Genomic DNA, 24,996 nt, shown 5'->3' with positions numbered 1-24,996 from the left:
AGCATCCCTTCTCCTCCCTCTTTTTCAGGAATGTGGTGGGAACTGCCAGCTTGACTGCTTGGCACAGTCCCTGGGTGTAGGTTGTCCAAGCCCTCTTCCCCATGGGAGAGGAGGAGGATGCAAAGCCTTCATGCTGCAGCACTGAAAATTGTCCCATGCCATTTGCCCTGGGAGTTGTTTTCTGGCTCCATTTGCTGCCTGTGGGATCTCTGGTGTGCTGGAAATGGTGGGACTGGATCCAACACCCACCTGTGTTATTCCTCAGTGGGAAAATCCTCGTGGGTGTTTCAGCTCTGAGCTGCCCACAACTGACACAGAGTTTATGGTGTGGGAGCTGCTGTTCAATGTGGCCAAGGGTGATGGGATTCTCCTGCTTCCTTCCTCCTCTGGCTCCATCCCTCCATCTGCTTTGCCCCTTGGGTCCTACAACTATGGTCCAGTCAGCTGTGCTGGGGATTCCTAGAGACTTCCCTGCACTCTTCTTACGTGGAGATCTTACTGTCTTGGTGGATGTCCCTTCAGAGTGATGGAGAATATCTATGGTCCCAAAAGGAGCAGAACCGGAGGGGGATGGGGGGCTTGGGGAGTCATCTTGGGGTCCTGGTGCCTTGGGAAGAAGGAGAGGCCTTCCTTGTGGGCTGTCTGGGAGAGGTGGGACACACAGCGTTGGAAGTCAGCATCCAGGGAGGAGGTGCCAAGCTGGCTCCAGGTGATGCAGCTCCTGCTCCTGTCCCAGGAGTGCAGCACCATCAGACAAGACCATGACAGAGTGGCATCTTCTACCAGCTCTGTGATCCCACAAAATCGCACCTTTCCATCATAACTAGTGCCTGTTAAAATCCCATCCAAAAGTACTGCTTCCCTGGATGGGTCACCCATCCCATGCCCGAACCAGGCTTTAATATGAGCTCATGCTTTGGCTCAGTATTAAACCAGATCCGTGTCCTGCATCCACCTCTGAGAGGGGCTGCTGCCTTGTCACCTCCTTGTCCTTTGTCACTCACAGCTCACGTCTACCTGGTGCCTGCAGGTTTCATCCATAAAGGCTTCATGTCCACCATCATCTGTAGGATTCTGTGGGATCTCTGACAGCCACAGGCAGGCTAGGTCACAGGCCCTGCTCATGGTTGTGACAAAACATGTCATGGGAGCAATGCCAAGGTCATTCCCAATGGAACTGCCTTGCCTGGCAGGGTTTTTATTTTTCTCCTGTATTACTGGCATCACAATTTTACCAGGAAAGATGCACTGACCCATTCCTGGTTCATCCTGCATTCCTGTCTGATGCCGTTTTTTCCACCCTTGGAAGCACCATTCCTCGTCTGAGATTTGCTCAGACCACCAAATGTCCATAAAACCTTTTACCCAATCCTTGAAAATACTTCAGTAAAAACTGACCTGGTATTATTAATACAGGTTGTCTTGGACCCTGCCAGCAGTGGCTCTGTGCTGTGCGAGAGCAGTTTCTCCTCAGCAGGATAAGGAAGGATTTCTCCTTTCTTTTTTTCGGACTGTAAGAGAATTCTCTTCTCATCCCTCTTTTGCCATTGCTTTAAATGTCTTCTGGCTCCCACCTACTCCAGCCCCAAAAGCTGGTAAGACACCCAAACCTCTGGCCTTCTTGGCATCACCTCCTTTGCCAGGGATTTGGGTCTTGCGTTGTTCTTGTTTGGGACAAAAAGCATCAGAAGAAATTGGCATCTCCTTTGGTGCTCTCCTGAAACCACACTGGATGGTGGCACACTCAAGGAATGGTGGCACCTCTTCCAGCTGGAATACTTACAGCAGACCCTGGCTGTGTGGATGGAGTTGGTGCTCCTCTCTCCATCTGCAAATTCGTGCGTGTTCCTGCTCCCTGCTCGGCACTGACAGATGCCAGCTGGGATTCTGCATCCCATCTCCCATTGGCACAGCTTGCTGCACTGGTTCACCTGCCTGGTTTTGGGGTGTCATGGAGACAGGACTGGGACATCCCCACTGAGGTGAACCCAAATTTCCTCACTGAACAGTGGGGCTGATACTGAGGCTTTGGGAAGAGAAGTGGAGATTTTGCATTATCCAGGGACCAGAGTTGAGATGAGCTGGGATCTCCGCCCTGGTCAGTAGGGCCAGTGCTGAGGCTTTGGGTAGGAAGTAGTGAGTTTAGGAGACATTTCACCTCCAGAGCATGAGAACGGCTGGGGACCCAGGTGCTCTTTTCATCCAGAAGAGTTGTTTGGAAAGGAAAAGTGGCAGCTTGGGGCACGATGTGCTAGATTTTGAGGTAGGTGCGGATGCCCCGGGGTGGTGGTGACTCCCGCCTCCTGCCTTTCTTTGCTGGCTCAGGGAGCTAAAGCATGGCCTTGGGTGGACCGTGCCGGGCTGAGGTCTCACAAGACACCGCTCAAGGCGTGAAACGCCCCAAAAAGATTCCCCCCCGCCATTTCCGAGGAGGCGCTCCGGCGGCTCCGGCTTCAGCGGCAATGCTCCGTTCCGGGCTTTGTCTGTCTCCGGCTCCCGATCCTCCAGGCGGGATATCCACTCCGGGTTTTCCCGCCGTCCGGGGACGCCGCTCCACGTTCCGCCCTCCGCGTTTTGCGCCGCGTCCGCCCCGCCCCGCCCGGCGGACCCGGCGCGGCCTGCGCGGCGCGGCCTCAGCGCGTGGCGGCCCCGGCCGGCCCGGCCCGGCCCCGGCCCCGGCCCGCAGCGCCGGCCCCGGCGCGACCCACATGGAGCGCACCTAGGGCGGATACCCCAGCGACCGGGTGAGTGCGCGCCCGGCCGGCCCCGCGCCACGCCGCCCCGCCGCGGGGGGGGGTGGGGGGGGGCGGCGGTTGGGGCTCCCCTCGGGCCTCGGGCACCCCCCCTCCCCACGCCCCTTCCTCACGGGCCGGGCCCGGGCCGCCGTCGTGAGCCGTGACCGCCAGGACGAGGATATGTGCCCTCCCCCTTTCTTCCCTGTGACCCCCGGGAACGCGGCTGTGCCTCCCCCCGTGACCCTTACGGACGGGGCTCTGGGTACCCCTCCCCCGGGACCATCGGGAACGGGAGTTCTAGTGCCCCCTCCCCGTGACCCCTGGGAAAGGGGCTGCGCCCCCCCCGCCGTACCCTTGGGGCGTCTGTGTGCCCCCCCACCCCCACCCCTGCGACCACCGGGGACGAGGATACGTGCCTCTCCCTCCCTGATCGCTGGCCGTGGGGATGGAGCTCCGGGAGCCTTCCCCCGGGACCCCTGGGGGCGAGGCTCTGTGTGCCCCTCGCCCCCCCGTCCCGCTCGCCCCGGGGCCGGTTGCGGGTGCCAGCCGTGGCCGTTGGGAAGAGCCCCCGCGGGTGTTGTGGCCGTTGTGGGCCGGGTCCCCCCGGGGAGCGAGGCCCGCCCTTGCGGCCGCGAGGGTCCCCACACTGCAGGGAGGGGGTGTCCCCTGAGCGGGGTCACCGCCATCCCAGGTTTTGTGGGAAGGATCGGGCTTGCGGGGGGTGATGCAGGCGGGGAAGGGCTCTCGAGAGGGTAGCGCTGTTCCTGGGCGGAGGCGGGGGTCACCCCTCTTGACCCCCGTCTCTGTGCAGGGGGGATTTGAGGGGCACAGGAGCAGAGCGGCACCGCGAAGGGAGATTCTTTGCACCCCAGCTCTTTTGTAGTGCCGGTAGGGGTTTCTCGGCACAGATCCCGGAAGATAAAATGTTCCCCAGTGCATTTAGCGAGTCCCCGTGAGTTTGGGGCGGGTCAGACCCCGAGAGCGGAGCCCCTCTGGGCATCACCCCCGGGGCTGGGCCGGGTGCCGCAGGACGAGCCGCCCTCCTTCAAGTCCTTTGAGCCCCCGTTGGCCAGCGGGGCCGATCTGGAGGTGACCCCGGCGGTGACAACGTGGCCGGGTGTCCCGCGAGGGCTGGGGCGGCCGGCGGGGCAAGCGCTCCTGCCGTGCGCTCTCCCGCCCGTTGTGTACACGGGGAAGGTCACAGGTTCAGGTCTGGTCTGCGAGACTTGGCTCCCCTCCATCTCCCAGCAGCCTTCCTTTTGCCTTTCCTTTCCCCCCCGTTTCTGGGAAGGCCCTTTCCCTCGGAGGAGGCGTTAGACACTCATTTTCCAAAGTGTGCGCCGAAGAGCCCCATGGGCTCTTTCCCCCTCCTCCGGAATATCCAAGGATGCCGGTGTTAGGGCTGGCTTTTGGGCTCCATCGTGTGCAGGCAGTTCCTCGCCTGGACATCCTCAGGAAAACCTATTTCCACGCTTTGTGCGATGACTCCAGCATCAGATTATGCCGCACATTTCTAGCTCTTTGTTGGCAGTACGCGACCGCACATGCACGGCACTCAGAAAATCCGGGCAGCTGATTTTATTGATTAGCTCTTGGCCAAAAATAATTTACATTTTATTGTTTTGAAGCTGCTTCAGTCGCAAAACACAAATCCTTGCCCTTTTACTCCCTTGTTCATCCAGCGAGGTTTTCTCCTCTCCTGTGAGGGGGAGATGTGTGCAGCCCCAGGAACGCGGTGTCTGTGGTGGAAAAGGACAAGGATTTAATGTTTCACCTGGACTGGCCTGGCATGCAGGGCAAGGGCTGCCTCTGGTTAGAGCCACTGGAGGAAATTAATTATCAAGCAAGTTGGAATGACCTGTAATTGAGTATGGCCAGAGCATAGGGAGAGGATTTTATTCCTTTCTCCAAGCCAGGCACTCAGACTTGGTCTGTGTGTTTGGTGATTCACCATTAGCCTGCTAGTTAGCCTCAGGGGCCAGTGTGTGTGTGCATGGATGCGTCTCTTAACGTACTTGTTATCTCTCTTCGTGCTGAAAGCGGTGTGATTTTTTGGGGGGATCCATCTGTCTGTCTGGAGCCCTGTGCTGGGTGGTAAAAATAATCCCTCCCTTGCCTCAGTTGCAAAGTCCTCTCACACTTCCTTACACCTGGCTTGTCTTATGTCAGTGGTGATGGGATCCCTACTTCTGCCTCAAAAGCTTTTTCCCTGTAAATTGAGCTGAAAAGGTGCATTTTTAGGAAGAAAGGGCTCGCAAAGGCAGTTGAGGTGCTCTCACATGGTCTCGGATCTACCCAGTATCTTGTGCATGTGTGTCTTTATTTTGAATTAACAAGAAGGACAGACCAGAGTTCACTCTGTCTGGTTTATTCTCTGAGAACAGGGCTGCCTTGAATCAAAAATTGCCTCCAGCTTATATTTGCAGTGTATTCTTAATTGTGATTGCATACATTAGAGAAAACCAGGAGCTGCCTGGTCTTTCCATCACTTCCATGTGGGCATCACTCCCCAGACAAAGTCAATGTCTGTGTGTTGTGTCTAGGCCACGACAAGTGGGAGACCCACATCTGGGATCTTACTTCTGGGCTCAGCTGATGGTGGATGAGGGCAAAAGTCACATGTTGTGCCCGATTTAAATGGCATTTCCAGGGTGTAGGGATCTTTCTCTGCATGCTTATGGTGGGAAGAGGCAGAGTCTTGAGCTTGACCTTGGCTGGGCTGGGAGTGAAGATGCACCTCGGCGCTGTCCCACCACGCCCCGCGCAGCACAGCTCTGACTGGGATTAGGGCCTGTGGGTGCTGATGCAATACTAGTCCCAGATGTAATGCAGTAAGCCTCTTTGTCCCCTTTATCCAGAGCATTATGTAAATAAGATGGTATTTATGGTCCCAGGTATGTTGTTCCGAGGCTGTGTGACATCCTGTGTGTGCTGCGATGCCCTTTGAGTGTTGGCTCCGTAGCCAGTGTTCCTGGCCAGAGACAGGGACGTGCTGGGGGCAAGCAGTGAGCAGGCAGATGTTTCTGGGCAGCGTGTCACATGCAGTCTCCCTGTGGAGAGGAGGTGAGGCTGCAGGTGGCCTTGCTAGGAGCTGGTGACAGTTTAACCATGCTCAGTTGGTTGTATGTGATGAAGGCAGAGAGTGGATCAGTGCTGCAGTCCGTGGGGTGGTTGCCCACTGAGGTGACGGAGAAGTCCATGGTTACCACAGCAGGCTTCCTGCAGCATGTGGACTGCTGGTTCCCCAACCTTGGGGATGGGAGAGTCATGTGTGTGTTCCCAAACCTGTGTTGCATTGCAACTGATGGTGGTTTGTGGAGATATTTTTTGAGAAGTACCAAAGTTTCTGAAGCACGCAGAGATGGCCTGGGCTGTTTGCAGTTTTTTTGTCATGCCTCTTCTGATGCTTCATGGGCTCTCTGGGCATGGGGAGAGCTTGTCATTTTCTCTTGGGTCTTGCCTGCTTACTTGGGAAAATCCTAATTTGTGTGCTTATGGCAGTGGGTAGAGGGATGAGGATGCCATTGCGTGGAGGTGCTTGACTCCGTCGGGGTTTGGGGTGGAGTTGTGTTGAGGAGCCCATGGGGATGTGAAGGACCTTTTCCAAGACCAGGGGTAGGTAGATGAGCTGGCTTAGAGCATATGACTGTCCGGGGAGCTCACTGGTGGCCACATGTGGCTCCTGAACCAGAGCTTTGGCCACCCTGGCAGCAGCCTGTCTGCTCTGTGTCCTCATACTGGGTTGACTTGGATGAGGAAGGGTGTTGCTTTGTGTTGGGAAAGGGCAGGAAAAGAGATCCCACTGGGATATGGCTTATTTTGCCATGCAGATGCACTTTCCTGCTACCAAGGGTCGGTGCCTTGGGGTATGACATTGTGTCAGAGGAAGGAGTGAGGTTGAGCTTGAACAATCTTACAGTAAGAAAACAGGGAATGGCTGCCTGACCAGGAAACTTGCTCTGGGACTCCAGTTGCTCTTGCAATTGATTTTTTTTCTTTAAAGGAAACCAATTCCCATCTGCATTTGGGTGAAAAATCAGTTTTTGTGACAAGCCCAAGAGGTTGTTTTGTTTTCGCTGCAGCTGAGTGTCCTTCACATGCACAAAACCCACTGACGTAGCTGCTGAGCGTCAGCTCAGATGTGGTGTGAGGGGTATGAACGGATGCAAGTGCAGTTCTTTTGTGGATGAATGAGGATAATTTCAGGACAACTTTGATATTCTGCATTGAAACATTAAATGCCCAACTTCCACAAATCATTGCCATGTTCATGGTTAAGAAAAGGAAAGATGATGTCGTTGCTTTATGCTCCTCTTTTCCCAAGCACAGAAAGCTTTTGTGGCATCGGATTTTTCCTGTACGCTGTTCTTGGGCCCCTCATTCTTCCAATGGCTGGAATGATGAGATCTCTACAGTGTTCCATCATGTGTGATGGGGCTACGCTGATTTAATGATAACAAAATTGATTTTAATGATTTTGCTGAGCCCATTTGTGGTTTGGATTAGCAGAGAATTGTTGGTTCAAGTGGGTCCGAAGATTTGACTTGGAGTTTTCCTGGTGCTTCTCCAAGGGGATGAAGGGCGGATCAGGAGGAGTGTGCTGTGCAGCTTTAAAGGAGTGAAAAGGAGGTGTGTAATGACTTCACTTACAGTAACCACTATAAATCCAATAGCAGAGGAAGAATCTTGCTTATCTCTGAGAGAATTCTCCTTTCCCAAAGGTTTAGTAACCTGGTTGAAATTTCTTCTTGTCTTGAGGATTTGTTGTTTGTTTTTGAGGGGTTTTCACATCTAATCTGCACCTTCCCTCTGCATCCATTGCCACAAGGAATTCCAAGTGCACTAGGACTCTCCAAATAAACCCCGCCCACTTTGATGCATGGTTTTCATTGGGTTTTATTGTATTCCTGTGCGCTGGCTAATTCACAAAATTCGGCAATTTGCAATGGGTCATTAGCACGAATTAGCAACTTTCTGATGGATATCAGAGCTCTGCAAATGTGCCGTATTAATCTGGGAGATACACCTATTTATTATCTCTCCCAGGTCAGAAAAAAAAAGGGATTTCTCGGCATGGTACTTGCTCTGCTTGCATTTGTCCCTGTCTGCATCTGCCTTCCCTCCTCCTTTACTTCACAGTCTGGTTGTTTTTTTCCCAAAGTGTTCCCAGACTGATGATGTGACAGGAAGAGGGATTACAGCCACACGCACTGGCCTTGCTACAAAAGGAGCCTCAGCTTTGGGAGCCAAGGTGCCCTAATTGGTTATCGAATGAAGGGAATTAAAGGCATTAATAGGTGAAGTGGCAGCTCCTTCGGTTTTGGAGCAGTGGAGAGATGTTCATCGTCTTCTGAAGGCTGGGAAGCAGCCAAGGCTGGCTGCATGCTCTGCTCCTAAAAGGAAAGATAAAGGAAATAAAGCCCAGAAGCTGTCCCTTCCCTGGGAGCAAGGAAACCAGTGGCAGTCTGTCCTCTCTGACCAGCCCTGCTGTGCCCCTGAAAGCATTGGGTGAGCAGGGGAAAAAGGCAAGCTCCCTTTTCTGGCACTTACTCCGGTGGTTATTTATGCCCATTGATTGTCTTTGGTCTTTGCCAGGTCTTGTTTCTTCCCATCTCCGTGACTGATGCTTCGAGGATCTTTCCTGGTCACATCCGTCTTGCTGCTTCCTCTCTCTGCTGGCCGTCTTCCAGCCTGCGTGGAGTGCTGAAGTTTGGGAACCTCTTGGGTTATTTTTATGTGCCCTCTACTCCCTTTTAGGCTGAGCAAAAGAACAGGCCGCCAGTTCAGATACCTTTAGGCCTCTCATAAATCAGTTCACTTCTGTGTTGGGGTTAGCAAGGATGTAACTGCACTGATTTGAAATCCACACAGCTCTTCCACTTTCCCAGTTGAAACCAGCTCTGTTTAAGGGACAGTCATTCCCCAGGTTTATCACTATGGAAAGCATTGCAATGCCAAGCAGATTGGCTCAGATGTCTCGTTTTGAGTGTTTGATGTTATTTTTGGCACCAGCCAGCAGCGACACGGCTGGCTGGGCTCAACAAGAATGGCCTTTGTGGTGGTAGAGGAACACCAGGGCCATGCCTGGTGCTGCCGAAATGCACTGGCTTGTCTGAGGTAGACTCACCCAGAGGGCTTCTGTGTTAATCCTGGCTGGTTATTGCTCATGGTGTTGCTTTGCTTTTGCTTCTCAGTAGCTGCCAATGGTCTGTGTGACAGCCAAACCCCGCGGCACCACTGCTCTACACCTCTGGCACTGCCAGTGCCTGCCGGGCACCTGCTGGGCACCAGTGAGGCTATGACACCCACAGGGTGGCACATGACGATCATGGGGTGAGCAGAGGATGCAAATTTTGTAAAGATGGGGCTGTGTTTCTGGTTCTTGTTAAACCATTGCGTGCAGGTCTGGGTATTGCAGTTACACATAGGTGTCTTCCAGCATGCAGACACAACAGTGAGAAGTAAATCCTTGTTGGGCAGCCCTGATTCAGGGTAGATCTGAGAGCTGAGCTTGCAGGAAGGAAGCTGCTCTGTCATTTTGCCTACCAAATACTTTTTTTCCCACTCATGTGGGTTTTTCAATTCCTCTTTCCCTATACAGTAGAAAATTTAGACACTGGCCACTCTTTTGTGCTTGTGGATTTGGGTAATATTTGGGATGTCTTAGATCTTGGTAATACTCAGCTGAGATTTTAGAGTCTGCAAGGTCATGCTTGCTGGAAGATGTCTATCTTGGCATTTTTGGGTGAGCAGGCTGTGATCCAGCGCCTGAGCCTTGCTACTCCCTGCTCATCTCCATGGCGAAGGCTTGGGAAGGGGATATGGCTCACACAGGACCCTGCTGTCAGAGCTGTAACAAAGTGCTGGCATGGCTCTTGCCTGCTCATGCTGTGCTTGATGCTCCTCCAGTCCATGCCAGGGTGTTATCCTAGCACTGCGGCCTTTCCTGCAAACCTGGTTCCTGCCTCACGGGAGGTCAGTCAGCTCTTTGCAGGGGTGTTGTGTGTGCAGGAGCATTGCTGGACTTAAGGATACTTACAAAGAGGAGCAATATGGAGAAGTCAAGGGGCAACAGATAAAAATTGCACTCGGAGAGGTTTGATTTCAACATAAAGAATTTTTTTACAGCCATTCCGTGAAACAACCCTCTCTGGGACACAGTAAGAATCCATGCTGGTGGAAGTTTTCAAGATGTGACAGGGTGGTAGGTAATCTCACCTCCCTTTTTCTCAAAAGGTTGGAGCAGATGACCTTTCAAGGTCCCTTCAAACCTGCTCTGCTCTACACTTTTATGGCCTGAGTTGTGTAGACATGTATGCTCAAGCTTGGGAGTAACAATGTGCTTGCTCAGCTTCCCACTGGAGAAGTGACTTCAGCAGTGCAATGCAGCAGAGTGGTCAGGTGTTCCAAGTAGGTGCTGTTTGCCAGCCATCCTTCACAGGAACAGAACGGAGGGTTTGGTGACTTCATGTGGATCTGTAGGTATCAATGTGCCTCCTGCTTGACCTGAGGATCATGTGCTGAGGACCATGTGATGGTTCTATTGCTGATAGTTTTCTTGAAATGCAAAGCTCTTGGACTTCCTTGAGAGTTCATGGAAGAAATGTGAGCTGTGTTTTATACAGAAGTGGTACTTTGAAAAAAATTAAAAAGCTGAGAGATATCAAAATCAAATAATTGTAAGTATGCAGAACTGCGGAGTCCCAAGGCACAAACAGACAAAACGTTTGGACTTTGGGGATGACACTTGCAAAACTGATGGGAGGGTTAAAGAGGTACTTGTTCCAGTTTTCCCCATTTCATGATACAAAGGAAAGCCAGAAGATCTTGGTCCTCTTTTTGTTCCCCCTTTGTGTGTGCCTTGTGTAGCAGGGCAATGTGGAGCCTGTTGGGAATTGAGGGAAGTGAGGGGTTTCCAAGAGGGTGTCTTTGCTACTCAGACACGTTCAAGGACCCTGGGTTTTTCAGCCCTAGATCGAGTTGATCCTCATGGTATTGAGGTTACAGAAGTGTCAATAAGAAGCATTAGATTTTAGCTATTCTGGTATTTTCTTCAAACACAGTGGCAGCGCGTGTCTCATCTTTGTGTTGATAGCTTTGCTGGATGTTGCCATGTGCTGCAGTTGTGTGGAGTTTTGCTAGGAAAGTCATGTTTTAAGGTTATGAGTGAATGGAACTGGGTGTGAGGTTGAATTTTGATCCCAGCAGCATCTTTTGCCTGGTGATGAATGTGAAGTTGAGTTTGTATTTGGGAGCAGGTGGGTGTTGTGGCTGATAAGTCTCTGGAGCTTTGCTTCAGGTAAGGTGATTGCCTGGCTGCCCTGCACCAAAGTGGTCTCTGCTCACCTCTCCACTTCCCTTCATCTCCAGCATCTCCCAGTGACCTTGTATGTGCTGCTTTTCTCATGCCTCGACTGAAATATTTCAAGCTTTTCTCAAGAATGCCAGCAAATGACTCATCGCTCGAGTGCTGCCCTGTCTCAGGTTCATCTCCAGTGTCAAGGCTCAGCCTTCAGAAACTTGGGAGTCCTGGCCTAAGTTTGTTGGTGTCTCTCTCAGGGCTCTGGCTGCAGTGCATGCTGGAAGATGTAGTCTTGATGGGGTGCACCTCCATATTAAAAAAAGAAGGGTGGCTCCATTTTATTCAAATTGGGTTCAGCCTTCTCCCTCCTGGCAGCTTGCTGACACTGTCCCACACAGCCCTGAGAGCCACTGAAGTTCTCTGGGCGCCTTGTGTGAGCGCAGAGGCGGGAGCACAGCTCCTCCATTCAAAATCTTGCTTAATTCCACATTGAACAGCCTGTTTTGAAGCTCTGCGCCTTGGCGTGTTTTGCAACAGCTCGGACTCCCGCGGGGCGCAGGCGGTGGAGGGATCCTGCCCCCGTTGGGTGGCAGTTCTGGAGGGTGTCATGGCAAATCTCCTTTGTCTGCTACAGCTTGACTGATGTCTGGGGGAGAGTGAACCCTCCTCCCCGCGTGATTTCTTGAGCTGAAAGCAGCAAGTGAGCGAGGAAGCTCCTTTGTGCAGATTTCTCCGTCTCCTCTTGTTCGTGCCAGCTGGCTCGCGTTCAACATTTCTCTTTTTTTCTCTCTCTCTTTTTTTTCTCCCCCAGCTCTAGAGAGAGGGGGCGGGGAGAAAGGGAACATCTTAAAAAGAAATCTGCAGAAAAGACATGGGAGTTACTTAACAAAAATCTAACCCAAACAAGCCCAGCTGGGGGATTACAGGCGCGGTGGTAGGAGCTGAGTGGGGAGTGAGCGCAGCAGCGTGGGGAAGGCAGTGTGTTCCCCCCACCACCGCACCGAGCTTCTTTAGTCGTAAAAGGAAACAAAAAGGGATCTCATGCAGAGGCAGTGGATGGGGAGAGCAGGCGGCTGGCTGCCAGTGGCTGGAGGAAGGGCCTCGGCACTGCAGTGCCTAGAGCTGCTGCCTCAGCTGGGGGCTTGTGAGGAGCCCTTTGGGGGTTTGGCGGGCTGGGGAGGCAGCAACCCTTCAATGCCACTGCCTTTGGCTCTTTTGGGAGGGAGCGGAGGGTTCTGCTCTCCAGGGTTGCTGCAGGCCAGAGCAACCATCTCACCAAACCTTCTGCTCCCTGCCTTGTGCCCGCTGGAGGAAATGCTGCATCCTGCAGATTTTCTCCCCCCCTTCCCTGTCTTCTTTGCTGCTCCTTCTTGTGGGCATTCCTGAAAGTTAATCAGGGTGAAAATTGCAGTCAGTCATGTCTGGAAGCCACCAGAGGCTAATCCTGGAGCGCTGCAGGCTGGAGCACATGGCTGTGAGACAGTCTCCCTATGTGTGGGCTGGCTGCTGCCAGGAGAAGAGCTTTCTCCTACATCTTGCTGCCCTTGGGCAGTCAATCCTTCCCAGCTTTGGTCTCCTGGCCTCTGGTAACCAGCAGAGAAAGCTGGAGTGGTGCGGGTTTGGCGGGTTCTGAGCATCCTGCACTGGTTTTAGCACATAGAGGCAGGGGCTGGCGCAGTTTCCTTGCTGTCTTTTGGAAGTAGAGCTGTTCTGATGGAAGAGCTTTCTCTAGGTGTGTGTGCAGCCCTGAAAGTGAACTTTCAGGTTTGTCTCTGAATATGGTTTGGCTCTGTCCCAGCCCGTAGATGTGGATTATAGAGGTCTCAGCACCTAATGGAGCTGAATTATTCATGTCTGGTGCTGTGTGTGTGCAGCATTCCCAAGCAGAAAGCTGTCTCCTTGTAGGATCTGCGCTCCAGGACTGCTCTTAAAACGCTTTGTTGGCAGGTCTCCAGGCCAACAAGTGAGCACATGCTTTTCATGTTGTGCGGGGATCAATCCTGCGATGGCAGGAGGTAAGGGGAAGGACACGTTTACAGCTGAATCAATCTCCTCGCTCTGTTTTCTGCGATGCTGTGATTTGTGGCAGCGTTACTCCCCCGGCAGGAGAGTGGGAAGGATCTGGATACCACCCGGTGCTTCTCCAGCCTGGGCAAAGGAGGCAGTGGGAAAGGCACCTCTTTCTCTGGGCCATGGGGTGTGGTAGCCAGGGGCTCCTGTGCACCCAAAATAATGGTGGTGTGTTCGTTTGGGGTCTCTGCGGGTCTGGCTTGAGAGAAGGACTCCAAATGCTCCTCTGGGTGCAGAGGCTGAGCCTGCAATAGGGGAGTAAAGAAATGGGGACCTTGGATGGGAGTTTTGGGGAGGGAAAAAGCTGTGGAAAGTGCTTTAGAGCCCATGCAATGGAGCATATTCAGGAGTTCCCCCCAGATCACATTCCGGGATCCCAGCCTTCAGCTCTGCTCTGGAAAGGGCTGATCCCTGCCCCAGTCCCTCTTCCTGTGGTGGCATGTCTTCAGTTCTCTGCCTCACTCTCGTTACAACGTGCCTTTCCCCTGCTCTTGCCAATCCAGCATGTTCCTGTCCATCCTGTTTGTGGTTCCCTTCTGTCTGCATTAGCAGAGCCTGGGCTCCCTCGGCACCTCCTCTGTAAGGGTGAGGGTTTTGCTCCTCTTGTTTTCTAACCCTTTGATTGTTCCTGGCTCTCTAATTGCCGGGGACCCAGCGGACTTCTGGGCTCCTTCTTCTTTTTGTTGTGGTAGGAATTGGCAAAAGCTGCTGCTGTTTGCAGAGTTTCAGATCCAAGTCCCGCTCATCTGGTCTCCTTACTCCACATGTATAAATAATACTTATGGAGATGTGTGTGCGTGTGTATGTGCACGTTTGGAGCAGCAAGGTGAATTCTGTGGTGGGAATGGAGAGCTGGCCAAGCTGGCATCATGCAGGTGTTGCATGGAACAGGTGATGCTACACATGTTGCAGTCAACCCTGCAGATTGTCGTTTTCTTGTCACAGCAAGGTCAGATCCTAGTCTGTTTTCCCCTCTGACCTGAGCTCGCCATGGCTCTTTCCCTGCTCCAGCTTTGGGTTGGCAACTTTTAGATTTGGAGACTGAACTTCATCCTCTGCTGTCATTTCCTGTGGGTTTTTCCTGCACATCAGTGGTCATCGGTGGTCTACCTGTTCATTGGGATTGTTCCTGGATTCCATGCCTCAGCTTAGGGCTGGGAAGGCACTGGTTTCAGTGAAAAATCTGGTTCATCCAGCTCATTTCTGGCTTTGCCCACATGCACAAAGGAATTGCTGTGGATGCGTGTCCTGCAGGGGTGAGGTGGTTGCTGCCAATTGCTGGCCCCATCAGTGATTTGGAGAGAGGCTCTGGAGAGGCAGGTTGATGGGGTTGGACACACCAGCTTGGAACTGGGGAGCAGGTGCTGGGGCAGGAGTAGGAAGAGGAGGAGGAGGCGGCCATAGAAACATGCAGGTCAGCTTTGGGAAGCTGTTAGCGACTGGTGCACAAAGTGATCTCCTGATTCGGCACTTTCCCTGCTGCTGAAATGAGAGGTCAGTGCTTTTCATTTCCAGCTTGCACGCAAGCCCCCCAGCTCATGGGGTTAAAAATCTCTGTAATGACCTGTCAGAGAGTGGATTATTAGCTGTACAGAGCCGAGGATGCTGTGGGGAGCAGATGGAAAATGGTCTGGCTGTGGCAGCCTGGCTGATGAAAGAATCCCTGGCATTTTTACAGTGTTTGCGTCTCTGGAAATGCACCGTGAAGCTGCTTTCCAGGCTCCTGCCTGCTGGGGTTTGAAGAAATCTGTGTGGTGTGGGGTTTTTAAATTTTGTTTGGTTTTTTACTTCTCATTTTTCTTTAAGTCACCTGTTTTTGAAGTGTCACTTGTAAATAGTACCAGGAGCAGGCAGGCCTGCAGCTTGTCAGGGAGGGGAAGGACAGTGCTGCTGGAGAGAAGCCTCATTCAAATGGGTGGTCAAGGATTTCTTAAGGATTCTGGAGAGCAGGTGGCCTTGCTGGGCGTGCTGGGAAGAAGCTGTTACATGTGTTAATTATGTCTCGTCAGGGTAATTGCCATGACTCGGGTGCTGTGTCAGGTTGCGCGTGGGTGTCTTTTTTGTTTCCCTCCCTGGGGGAGAGGCTGGGAAGCAGGGAGGAGATATTTTGGGCTCACCGGGGTCAACTGTGGCGTGGGCAGGTAGGGCTGAGCCCCCTCTTCCCAGTTAAGACTGTGTACTTATACAGTTGCATCTCCATTTCCCACTGGAAGTTTATCATGGCCAGAGGGGATGGTGGTAAACACTGCAAATCTGAGTACTGTGCTGCTCTGCCCAGAGGTGTGGGATGGGAACCATTATGCTTCCCACTGTGATTTGGCCTTTGGTGACATGTCCCAAGTGTCACAGGCACTCTGAAGCTGGGGATTTATTTCCCACCAAGGCACTTGACTTCCCTGGTGCGCAGCTCTTGTCCCTTGCAGCGAGGCTGGCATGGAGAGGAGCCCTCCCTCTGGGTGGCATTGGCAGGAGAGGAATCAATCCTCCCTCCCAGGGGCAGCGCTCGATAATTCAGAGGGAAATGGTGAGCGGGGAAATGTGTGAGTAATGTCTTGTTGGAGCCGAGAGCCGTGACCTGCCAGGGCTGGTATTGATCGAGGACTGGTGCCAGATGGCCGCTGCTGTGGGGGCGGCTGTGGAGCAGCCCCAGCCCAGGGGGTGGCAGAAGGATGCCGTGAGGGGGATTTGGGAGGTTGGGGGTTTCACTCTGCCCAGATCTCTCCTACCTGCAGGTGTGGCTGTCAGTGATCTGTCTGCCCATGGCTCTTCGTGTGTAACCCTGTTCTCTTTGCTCTCCCTTCCAGCAGCGATGCCGTCACCTGGGCAGACCCCGACCACTGAAGGCCCCCCAAGGACGTAGGTGGACCCCCAGGGCGTAGAGGCAGGGAAGAGCCTTGAACCGTGAGGGGCCGTTAACTCTAAGATGTCCTTGAGCAGCGGAGCTTCCGGAGGGAAAGGAATTGATGCGAACCCGGTTGAGACGTATGACAGTGGGGATGAGTGGGACATTGGTGTAGGGAATCTCATCATTGACCTGGACGCTGATTTGGAGAAGGATCAGCAGAAATTGGAAATGTCGGGCTCCAAGGAGGTGGGGCTCCCGGCACCCAACGCAGTGGCAACACTACCGGATAACATCAAGTTTGTGAGCCCGGTGCCAGGCCCGCAAGGCAAGGAGGGCAAATCAAAGTCGAAAAGGAGCAAGACTGGCAAGGACAGTGGGAAGCCGACCCCAGGGTCCTCCCTGTTCACTCCCAGTGAGGGAGCTGGTGGTAAGAAGGAGGTTCAAGGACGCTCTGGAGATGGTGCGAACTCAGGTGGTTTGGTGCCCACCGTCACCCCGAAGAGCTCAGAGAAGTCAGCCAAGGCGTCTCGCAGTGTGGCTGGCTCCAAGAAGGAGAAGGAGGGTGGCTCATCCAAAAGCAAGAAGGAAAGGAGTGAGAGTGCGGGGGCTGCGGCAGAGAAGGAGCCCAGCGTGCTGCAGCCCCTGGCCCTGGCAGTGAGGGTGGGACAGTATGATGGGGGCCAGGGGACAGAGCCTGCTGCTGCTGAGCAGCTTGGGAGTATAGCTATTGACACGGGATCTGCGCTCAATCCCTTGGGAGTAAAGTCGGAGCTGGAAGATGGAGAAAATGAGTGCCGGCAGCTGAAAAAGGTGAAGTCAGAGAAGGTAAGAGAGCTATTGGGGCATGGGTGCCATTGCTGGTGCTCACATGGCATTGCTGTGGCATGGCATTGTGGGTGACAAGGAAGTGGGACTGTGTGTCTTGTACTGCTGGGGCCAGCACTGGTGTGTGGTTGGTGCCTCCTGGTTTTGGCGTGATGGTAATTGGGCCATATAATGTGCAGGTGTCTGGACATGGCAGTGGATTGACACTGATCAAGCCTGGCTTCTGGGAACTATGTGTGAGCAAATCACCTGCAGACACTGTGCTCTGGCTACCATCCTGCTGTACCCTCTGAGATTTGGTTTTCCCCGGCACTTTGGCTGTGCTGAATAGGTCCAAGGCTCTCTGGCCTCTATCACTCTGAAGTCAAGGTGATGTCCTGGTGCTTTGTCTGCCACATCTCCCAAGGGGACACAAAGAGTCTGTCCTGTGCTTTGTGTCCTGCTGGCTTCACTTTGTGTGTCAAGGCTCCCTGCAGCTCCTAAAGGAATTTATTTCTCTCCAGTAGCATCATGTGCAGAGAAGGATCCCTTAACATGTTAATGGATGTGGGATCTGCATGGGCATGTGGCTGATCACAGGGAGCAGGGCTGACAGGAATCACCACCTCATGCCTGGATCTGCTGGTGGCACATGGGCTCTGTCCCGCTTGTGCTGGTGATCCAGGGCTGGTGGGTGGCTGTGGGTGACACGTGGCAGTGATGCTGAGCTGGCCAAGCTGCTCTTCCAGGTCACCAGGGGCACAAAAAGCCCTGCCAATGGCAGATGAGGGGTGAGCTTGTCCATCTGTGGTGCCGGCCTCTGGGTGGCTGTGCCACTCTGTCTGGATGTGGCCATTTTTCAGGACTCTTTGCTGGTTTCTGAGCAGTCACAGTGCCTAATGTGATTTCTGGTTCAGATGTGGAAGACTTTGAGCATGTGGAGGTCTATGCTTTCCTCTGTGCCAGCTGCACACGAGGTGTTGCTGGTGTGTGCCCATGAAGCCACGTGTATGTCACGCACAGGGTGAGCATCACAAGTGTGTGTGTTCGGGTTGGCTTGGCCCCATTGCCATCAGCGTGTGCCAGGGTGTCAGGAGAGTGGCTGGGGAGTATGAGAAGCAATGGACACCATGTTTGCAGCCAGAGGTTCCCTAGGAGGATTTCTGCTTTAGTGTGGGGGGCACTGGGATGGGTGGGGAGGGCACAGTGCATTGGGAGAGAGGCTGAGACCAGAGATTTGTTGGGGAGCATATACATAGAAAAGGGTGGTGGGGATGGTTTGCCACAGGATGGCTATGGGACAAGAGCTGCTAAACAGGTTGGTGCTTCCTCCACTTAAGAGGAAGATTCCTGGGGCAGGTGATTGAAGCCTGAAAAATTCAGGAGCAGTGTGGAGACATCTTGTTCCTTTGTCTGTTCTGGCAGTGGAACCAAAGTGAATGAAACCAGGAAAAGCAGCTGATGCTCTTTTGCATGATGGACTGGAATGCTGCTGCTAAAAGCTGTGGATGCTGGAAGTCCACACCTTTGAGGCACCGGGGTGGGTTTATGGAGCAGAAACTCATCAGAGGGTGTACAGGGCAATGTGTTTTGGCTTGGAAAAAGCATGAGGAGGACAGAAGCTTAGGAATTTGTTTTGGGAAATACCTCAGCATGCTTGGCTATTGTGTTCCTTTGGAGGCATCTGTGCTGGCTGCTGTGACAGCCAACACTGGAACTGGCTGGACCTTGGGTCGTACCCTGCATGACTTTGCTGTATTTTTCCTATTAAAGATTTATATCTTTCTTTGATACAGCTGCAAAAACTCTTTGCAGTCGGAAATGCCAATGTTATGTGATGTGTGGTGGATGAGAAGCTCCACGCACCCTGGTTGTGTGTGCTGGCACCTGGAAACCTCTCTGTGTCCTGGGCTTGTCCCCCCATGTGGAAGGCAGGGGAGATGGGGGGGATTTTGCCCCTCTGCCCCACTCAGGTGAGACTGCACCTGCAGAGCTGCCTCCAGCCATGGGGTCCCAACATGAGAAAGATGTGGAACTGCTGGAGAGTCCAGAGGAGGCCATGGAATTCCAAGGGCTGGAATCCTTCTGTTCTGGAGCCAGGCTGGGAGAGCTGGGAGTGTTCACCTGGAGAGGAGAAGGTTCCAGGGAGAGCTCAGAGCCCCTGGCAGGGCCTGAAGGGGCTCCAGGAGAGCTGCAGAGGGACTTTGGACAAGGAGTGCCAGGACATGGGGAAATGGCTTCCTACTTGCAGGAGACAGGGTTAGATGTGATATTGGGAAGAAACACTTTCCTGTGAGGGTGGTGAGGCCCTGGCACAGGTTTCTCTGAGAAGCTGTGGCTGCCGCATCCCTGGAAGTGTTCCAGGCCAGGTTGGACAGGGCTTGAAGCAACCTGGTCTAGTGGCAGGTGTCCCTACCCATGGCAGGAGGTGGAAAAAGATGGGCATTAAGGTCACTTCTAACCCAAATGATTCTATCATCTCTGTGCCAACACCCGGTGAGAATGGTTCTGCCATTTTACTTGTCCAGATTCAAGCATTACCCCCTTGGTGAAAGCTTAGGCTGGAGGGCTGATCCCTGTTTTGAGAAGGGATTTGATGTCTGGATCTGCAGGAACATGTGTCACTTAGGAGGAAGCTTTGTCTGTGTTTCATCAGCCTCCTGGGGGCAGCTGGATGGCTTCCTTTGGGTCGGGAAAGCCGTGGGCGAGAAGAAAGGTGTCTGCTTGGTAAGGGGTGGGAAAGCAGTTTTGTGTCTTGAGGAAGAGACTGGCTGGGTGGATGCCTGGGGCAGGGTGGAGGACCAATGGGATGCAATGTGGGATGTGGCGTTAGGCTTGTCCTGTCTCCCGAAAGCTGCAACGATGTCCCAAAAACTGCGTGTGGAGTCCAAAGGACAAGACAAGAGCAGAGGTATGTGCTGGCTGTGGGAGGGAAGGCAGCTCCTCCAGGCAGTGCATTGAGAGGATTAAGGTGGCAGGTTCATTCTGGCCTGGGGACAAACCGTGCTTGGGAAGCGAGAAACTTGCTCAGACTGAAACAGGAACAGCCAGAGTGTGACTCAGCCCAACCTTTGGTCTCCGTCAGCTTGTCCTTTGCTTAACCCTGTACTGCTCCTGCTTCCGTTTCAGGCTGGGGAGCTGGTCTCCATCTGTGGATGAAGAAAGGGAGGCTGTCTGTCCCTCCACTGCTGAAGCCTGGGGTGGGTGACTTCCCTGGAGGTCGGACAACAGAGATACGTGCTGAGCCGGTAGCCACCAGCCAGGAGGCTCTGTTGTATCTCCATGGCTGGAATAACGAGCGCTTTAGCAGGAAGATATTTTTCCTTGATGAGATGCTTCAATGCTGCAAGACAGCTCATGGCCCAACCAGCTCACCCCACTTGTCTCTACTTCTGCTTTTGTGTTCTACCAGTATCTGGCTGTAGGATTTGGCAGCCACTGAGTCCTTTTTGAGTGTAGGAAGGAGCTTTGCTTTGGGTTTTGCAGGACAGTTTTCCTTGTCAGCTGGTGCTCCATGTCTCTGTCCACAGGCGAGTTCACCCTTGCTCCCATGTCTGACACAGCAGTGATGGAGCCTGCTCCTTGGGCTCCATGGGATGTTTTGCCAGTGTGACCCCGTGGCTGTGACTGTTGCTTTCTGGGGTGAAGCCTCTTGAGCTGAATATCTCAAATATCCTTTTCCTTGGTGTGGATCTTGACTGTGTCCTGGCTTGCTATGTGCTCTCCTGAAACCCAATGCCGCCAGTGTGTTAGGGTACAGGTGGTAACTTCTCCAGGGATGGGGCTGATCTTGATGAAATCCACTGGTGATACCCCTGTTGAGACTTTCCAGGATCTCTGGGATGGGCTGAGCACCTAGAGAAGGTTTGCCTTTGGCTGTGGTCAGTGCCCAGGTAGGTCCTTGGAGCTCCCAAAAATATTTGGAGGGGCAGCAGTGGGTGCTTAAAATACTTGCAGCAGGGAGAGAAAAGAGCTTGTGCTGGTGGACCCATGAGCATGGTGACCAGTGGCTGGGTCGGTCTCTGCGTCACTTGGGATGGCTGGAGCTGAGTTGGGCTTTAGTTTGCTTTGCTTTGCAGGGACACTGGTGCTGGGAGGGAATGGCAGCTCTCAGTGAGCAGCCGAGCTCAGCAAAATGGCCGTACACGGAGCAGCAGTGCTGATTTTGCCCCACCAGCCATCGCTGTGTGGCCAAGCTGCCCTTGGGGCTGGTGGCTGAGCTGGCCTCTTGCTCACCAGCCCTGCACCCACCACATTGCCCACCCCGGGCCCCTGCACCCGCTCCCGGCACTCCGGGGCGTGCTGGCCCAGCCGGGGGATGTTAAGCATTAAACAAAAGAGCCTCCCAGCTCTTGGCTGCCGCTCCGGCTTTGTTTTGATTGAGAGGTTGTTCAGCAGGAGGAGGGAGGGCTTTTTTTTTTTTTTTCCTCCTTCTCTTCTGACGAGCGTCCAGATGTGATGTTGCTGCAGACAAGGGAAAGGCAAACAGAAGCCGCTGGAGACTCGGCTCTTCTGAAAAGCCTCTCGGGGTCACGTGTGCTGCGGTTTTGGGCAGCCAGGAGGGTGGATTCATCTGTGTCCCTCTGCGGGAGAGGAGGTGGAAGCCACCGGTGGATTTTTTTTCCCCTGAATTTCTGCTTAGACACAGTGTGGTGCTGCCCTGTGTCTGCTCAGAGCAGACATCGCTGCCATGGGTGACCTGATTGAGAGAGGCTGTTGTAAGATGGGGGGTCACTGCAGTGTGTTCACACCAAAACTGGTGTGAAAATGCCCTTGTGGTTCTGTGAGGGGACAGTGTGGCAGCAGAGGGAGTGCTGGGAGTCAGGTGGCAATGGAGACACTGGGGTGGTCACACCACACCAGTGGCAGCTGCCAAGAAAGAAATACCCCAAAAAATACATCTGTGCACTGTCCCTGCTGCTGCTGGCTTATCCAGCAGCTTGCAGGGTGGCTTTGGTGTCACCTTTGTGGACCTTGCCCTAATCCAGGGATGCAGACCTGCATGGTGCCTCCAGTGCCAGTCCTACAGCCTCAGTGGGATGGACCTTCAGGTGCCAGGTGTCCTGCACCATTTATCCTTCACCTGGAGTGGCGTGGTTGCATTTTTTTAGCCATTTTTCCATTGTTGGAGTAAAGGATGAAGCTTGATTCTGCATGCAGTGGCAAGCATTGGGGTGAGGAATTCCATCTTGAAGGGGTGACATCTCCCAGTCCCTCTGCTGGGTCCAAGTCCAACAGGAGATGGCCGCAGACACTTTTAGGAACTATTTCTTGATGTGGAAAAGAACCAGGATGAGATGCTGGGGGTGGTCCCAGCATTGTGCTTTGAAGATGTGCTTGGGATTTTGACTGATGTGGAGCTCCTTGTCTTGGGACCAGAGTTTGGGTGGAGAAACTCCCAGTGGAGCTGTTTTGGTGAAAACAGTTGTTGCTTTACAGCCTCTCCAAAGCTGGCTTTGGAGGAGCCAGTGTTCACCCTGTGCTTCATTTTCCCCAGGGAATTTTTGGGCTTGTGGCAAGCCCAGCGCTTGGGTAGGGACCTGTTCATGCCCAAAACCCTGGGGAGAAGTTGTTTCCCAGCCCTTGCCCTGCAGGGCTTGTTTCTTTCCGGTGAATGGCAGCCAGTGTGACATGGGCAGCTCGGGGAGGTGGCAGGGACATGCAGGCAGCTACCAGCTCTGGCCTGATCCTCTCGCCGTGGTTCTTTTTCTCCAGCCATGCTGGAATCGGCTGCCTCCAGAGCTGCTGACAGAGCTGTGTTGGGAGTCCTTGGGAATGACACCACTCGTTTCCTTATTGTTCCCAGCTCCGCCGCCCAGAGCCTTCTGCTCTAGGAACAAGGCAAGAAGGGGGCACGCAGCCAACATGTGTCAAGAGCTACAAAGGAGGAAATTGGCCTCGTTCACTTCAAACCATGGGGTTAGTGCTGGAGTTTTGGCTCCTGCTGAGAGGTTATTTATATGTGGGCTTTCTTTTATAACCACTGGATGTAGCAGGCTGGGAGTTCCAGCTGATCCCACCTCTGAAGGCTTTACAAAGGGAAAATCGCATCTCTCCCGGTTGCTTTCCCAGATGGCAGTGTTAGGAAGGACTAAAAGGCTGAGTTAGCTTTGATGCCCCACCCATCAGCATTGCTGTATCCCAGTGAATTGGCTGTCATGCCAAAACATGGCCTAAACTCGGCCAGAATGGACAGCAGGACATGTGGCTCCCCATCAAGGACATGGTGGCATGAAATGGAGCAGCGCTGGGAAAGAAGAGAAAAAAACCTCCTCATTCCTGAAGCGTGAGAGCGGAATGACACCATGGTAATGATGGGGCTGATAGAGGGGGGACAGAGGAGGAACAGCCCCTTCTCGGCTTCCTTAGTGCCAGAGACCTGCAAATCTGCTCCCCCAGTGCTTTGATGAGAGATTTTGATGGGAAGGCCGGTGGATGATTGATCCTGCTGACTCATGGACCTGATTCCTCCCTTGAGAGCAAGGGCAACTGCTGAAGATGGGTCAGATTTTGAGGCTAACGGGCTCTGGTAGACTCTGTGGTGTTTTTTTGCTTTGCTTCCAGGCTGGCTGTAGCTGCTCATTAGCCTAATGACCCCAGTTACACAGCACCATTTATCTGCCGAGAGAGATTTCTTTAAAGGAAGATTTGCGCCTCTGGAGCGCTGTGCAACCCCGAAGGCTTCAAAACCCAGTGAGCTGCTCCCGCAGCCCTGCCGGGGAGCTGATGCAGGGGGAGTGTGCCAGGAATAACCCGCTAATGAGCAAAGCTGCTTCTCCACCCGGCAGCCAGGGAGGCCACGGGAAAGGGCAGCAGAGCACAGGCTGCTTGTATTTCCCCTCCTATGCTTTTAAAGGCTGCTTGGTTGGGGATTCACTGCATTTTCCCTGTTTTCTGCAGGCACGACATCTTCTGTGCCACTGCTTTCACAGTGCTGCATTGCTCTGCTGCTACTCTTGAGGATGCTTTGGGCTGGAGCTGTAAAATCCATCTTCCCTGTGAATCCTTGTGTGCAGACAGCCCTGCAGATGTGCTGGGCAAGAGGGCACTTAAATCCCCAGAGCTGAAGGTGGGCAGGAGAAAAGGCAGTGGTGATTGCTGTGGACTTTCTGGGGTGGTTTTGTGACATTCCTACCTCCTGGTGATCAGTGCCTGGAGCTTGAGTGCTCATTGGGTGCAAGAGGAGCCACCCCAGGGCTTGGAGCTGTTGAGCAGCAGCTGGGAGAGCAGCCCAGGGCTGGGAAGCAACTGCTGAGCTCCGGAATGATTTAAAGCCACCAGCAGCCTGACGATATGTTGTATTTGGTGACAACATCTGCTCGAGATATTCCTGTCCCTGTTACTCATTCCTGCCCACAGACCAGATCAGGGAACTGATCTGATGTAAATAAATGTGCTCAGGGTTTTCTGGGGTGAGCTCAGGTTTTGGGCTGACACGGATGGGTGAGTTGGGATGGATGGTGCATGGGCAAGTGGTGATGGCGCTGGGGGAAAGGGGGGCATAGCAGTGATGATGGCATCTGGGGCTGGAGATGGGGGCTTTGCTGGGGCCATGCCGTGGTGTAAAGGTTTTAGGGCCTCACTGGCCTCTCACAGGGCTCACGGTAGTTTTAGTGAGCTCTGCTCAACCCAGGAAAGCACATGGTGCATGTGCTTCCCATCCCTCCCCTTCCTGTGCCCCCAGCTTTGCCAGCTGAGTGGTGCCAGCTCCATCCCAGTGTTCTGTGGGCAGGATAAATCCCTTTGCAGGAAGATGCTACCATGGAGCTTTGTACAGTATGGTGATGGTACTCACATCTGCTGATTTTTCCTGTTCTTGACATTGAAGTGGCTTTAAAACTTGGTATCTAGATTTACTTCAAAATGCTGTCTGGCCCTCATTCACTTGGGATGCTTTGGAATGTGTTGTGATGAATAGTATGGAGAGCATGCCTGCTCTGCAGGCCTGAGCTGAGATTCTGGTTGGGATGTGGACGTCACCATGTTTTGGTGAGAGAATGGCTTGTGATAAAGCTCAGAAGTGGATTTTGTCTGGTGCTGAGGGAGTAAGAGAAGCCCCTGGGCTGCCCTCCCTTTATGCAAATACTGGAGCCTGTGTCTCAGTTTCCCCTGTCCTCTGCATCGATTGGCTGCTCCTGTTAGGCTTGAGCATGGGGTTTGCTGGGGGAGAGCACGAGGGTGCTGTGGGTAGAGAAGGCATCATTGCAGCAACAAATGTGTTGTTGATTTTTCCCCAAGCC

The 24,996-nt window shown here is 53.4% G+C and overlaps 1 protein-coding gene across 3 annotated transcripts in view; it reads left to right on the top strand.

The window, feature by feature from the left end:
• The first annotated feature begins 2,616 nt into the window (after positions 1-2,616).
• The window catches only part of ZNF609 (zinc finger protein 609), a 63,254-nt gene continuing 40,874 nt past the window's right edge, over positions 2,617-24,996 (top strand). For 2 of the 3 annotated variants that reach the window (XM_066328617.1, XM_066328615.1), the window contains exons 1-2: positions 2,617-2,744; positions 15,912-16,777. In XM_066328617.1, coding sequence (XP_066184714.1) covers positions 16,031-16,777 — 747 coding nt within the window. In that variant the 5' untranslated portion in view covers positions 2,617-2,744; positions 15,912-16,030. The remainder of the gene's footprint in view (positions 2,745-15,911; positions 16,778-24,996) is intronic. The other variant, XM_066328616.1, reaches the window with a different exon arrangement.

The sequence above is a fragment of the Sylvia atricapilla genome, chromosome 13, assembly GCF_009819655.1.
Source record: "Sylvia atricapilla isolate bSylAtr1 chromosome 13, bSylAtr1.pri, whole genome shotgun sequence".
Classification (NCBI taxonomy): domain Eukaryota; kingdom Metazoa; phylum Chordata; class Aves; order Passeriformes; family Sylviidae; genus Sylvia; species Sylvia atricapilla.
The sequence above is the reverse complement of the archived record's forward strand: the minus strand, read 5'-3'. Positions and strand labels throughout refer to the sequence as shown.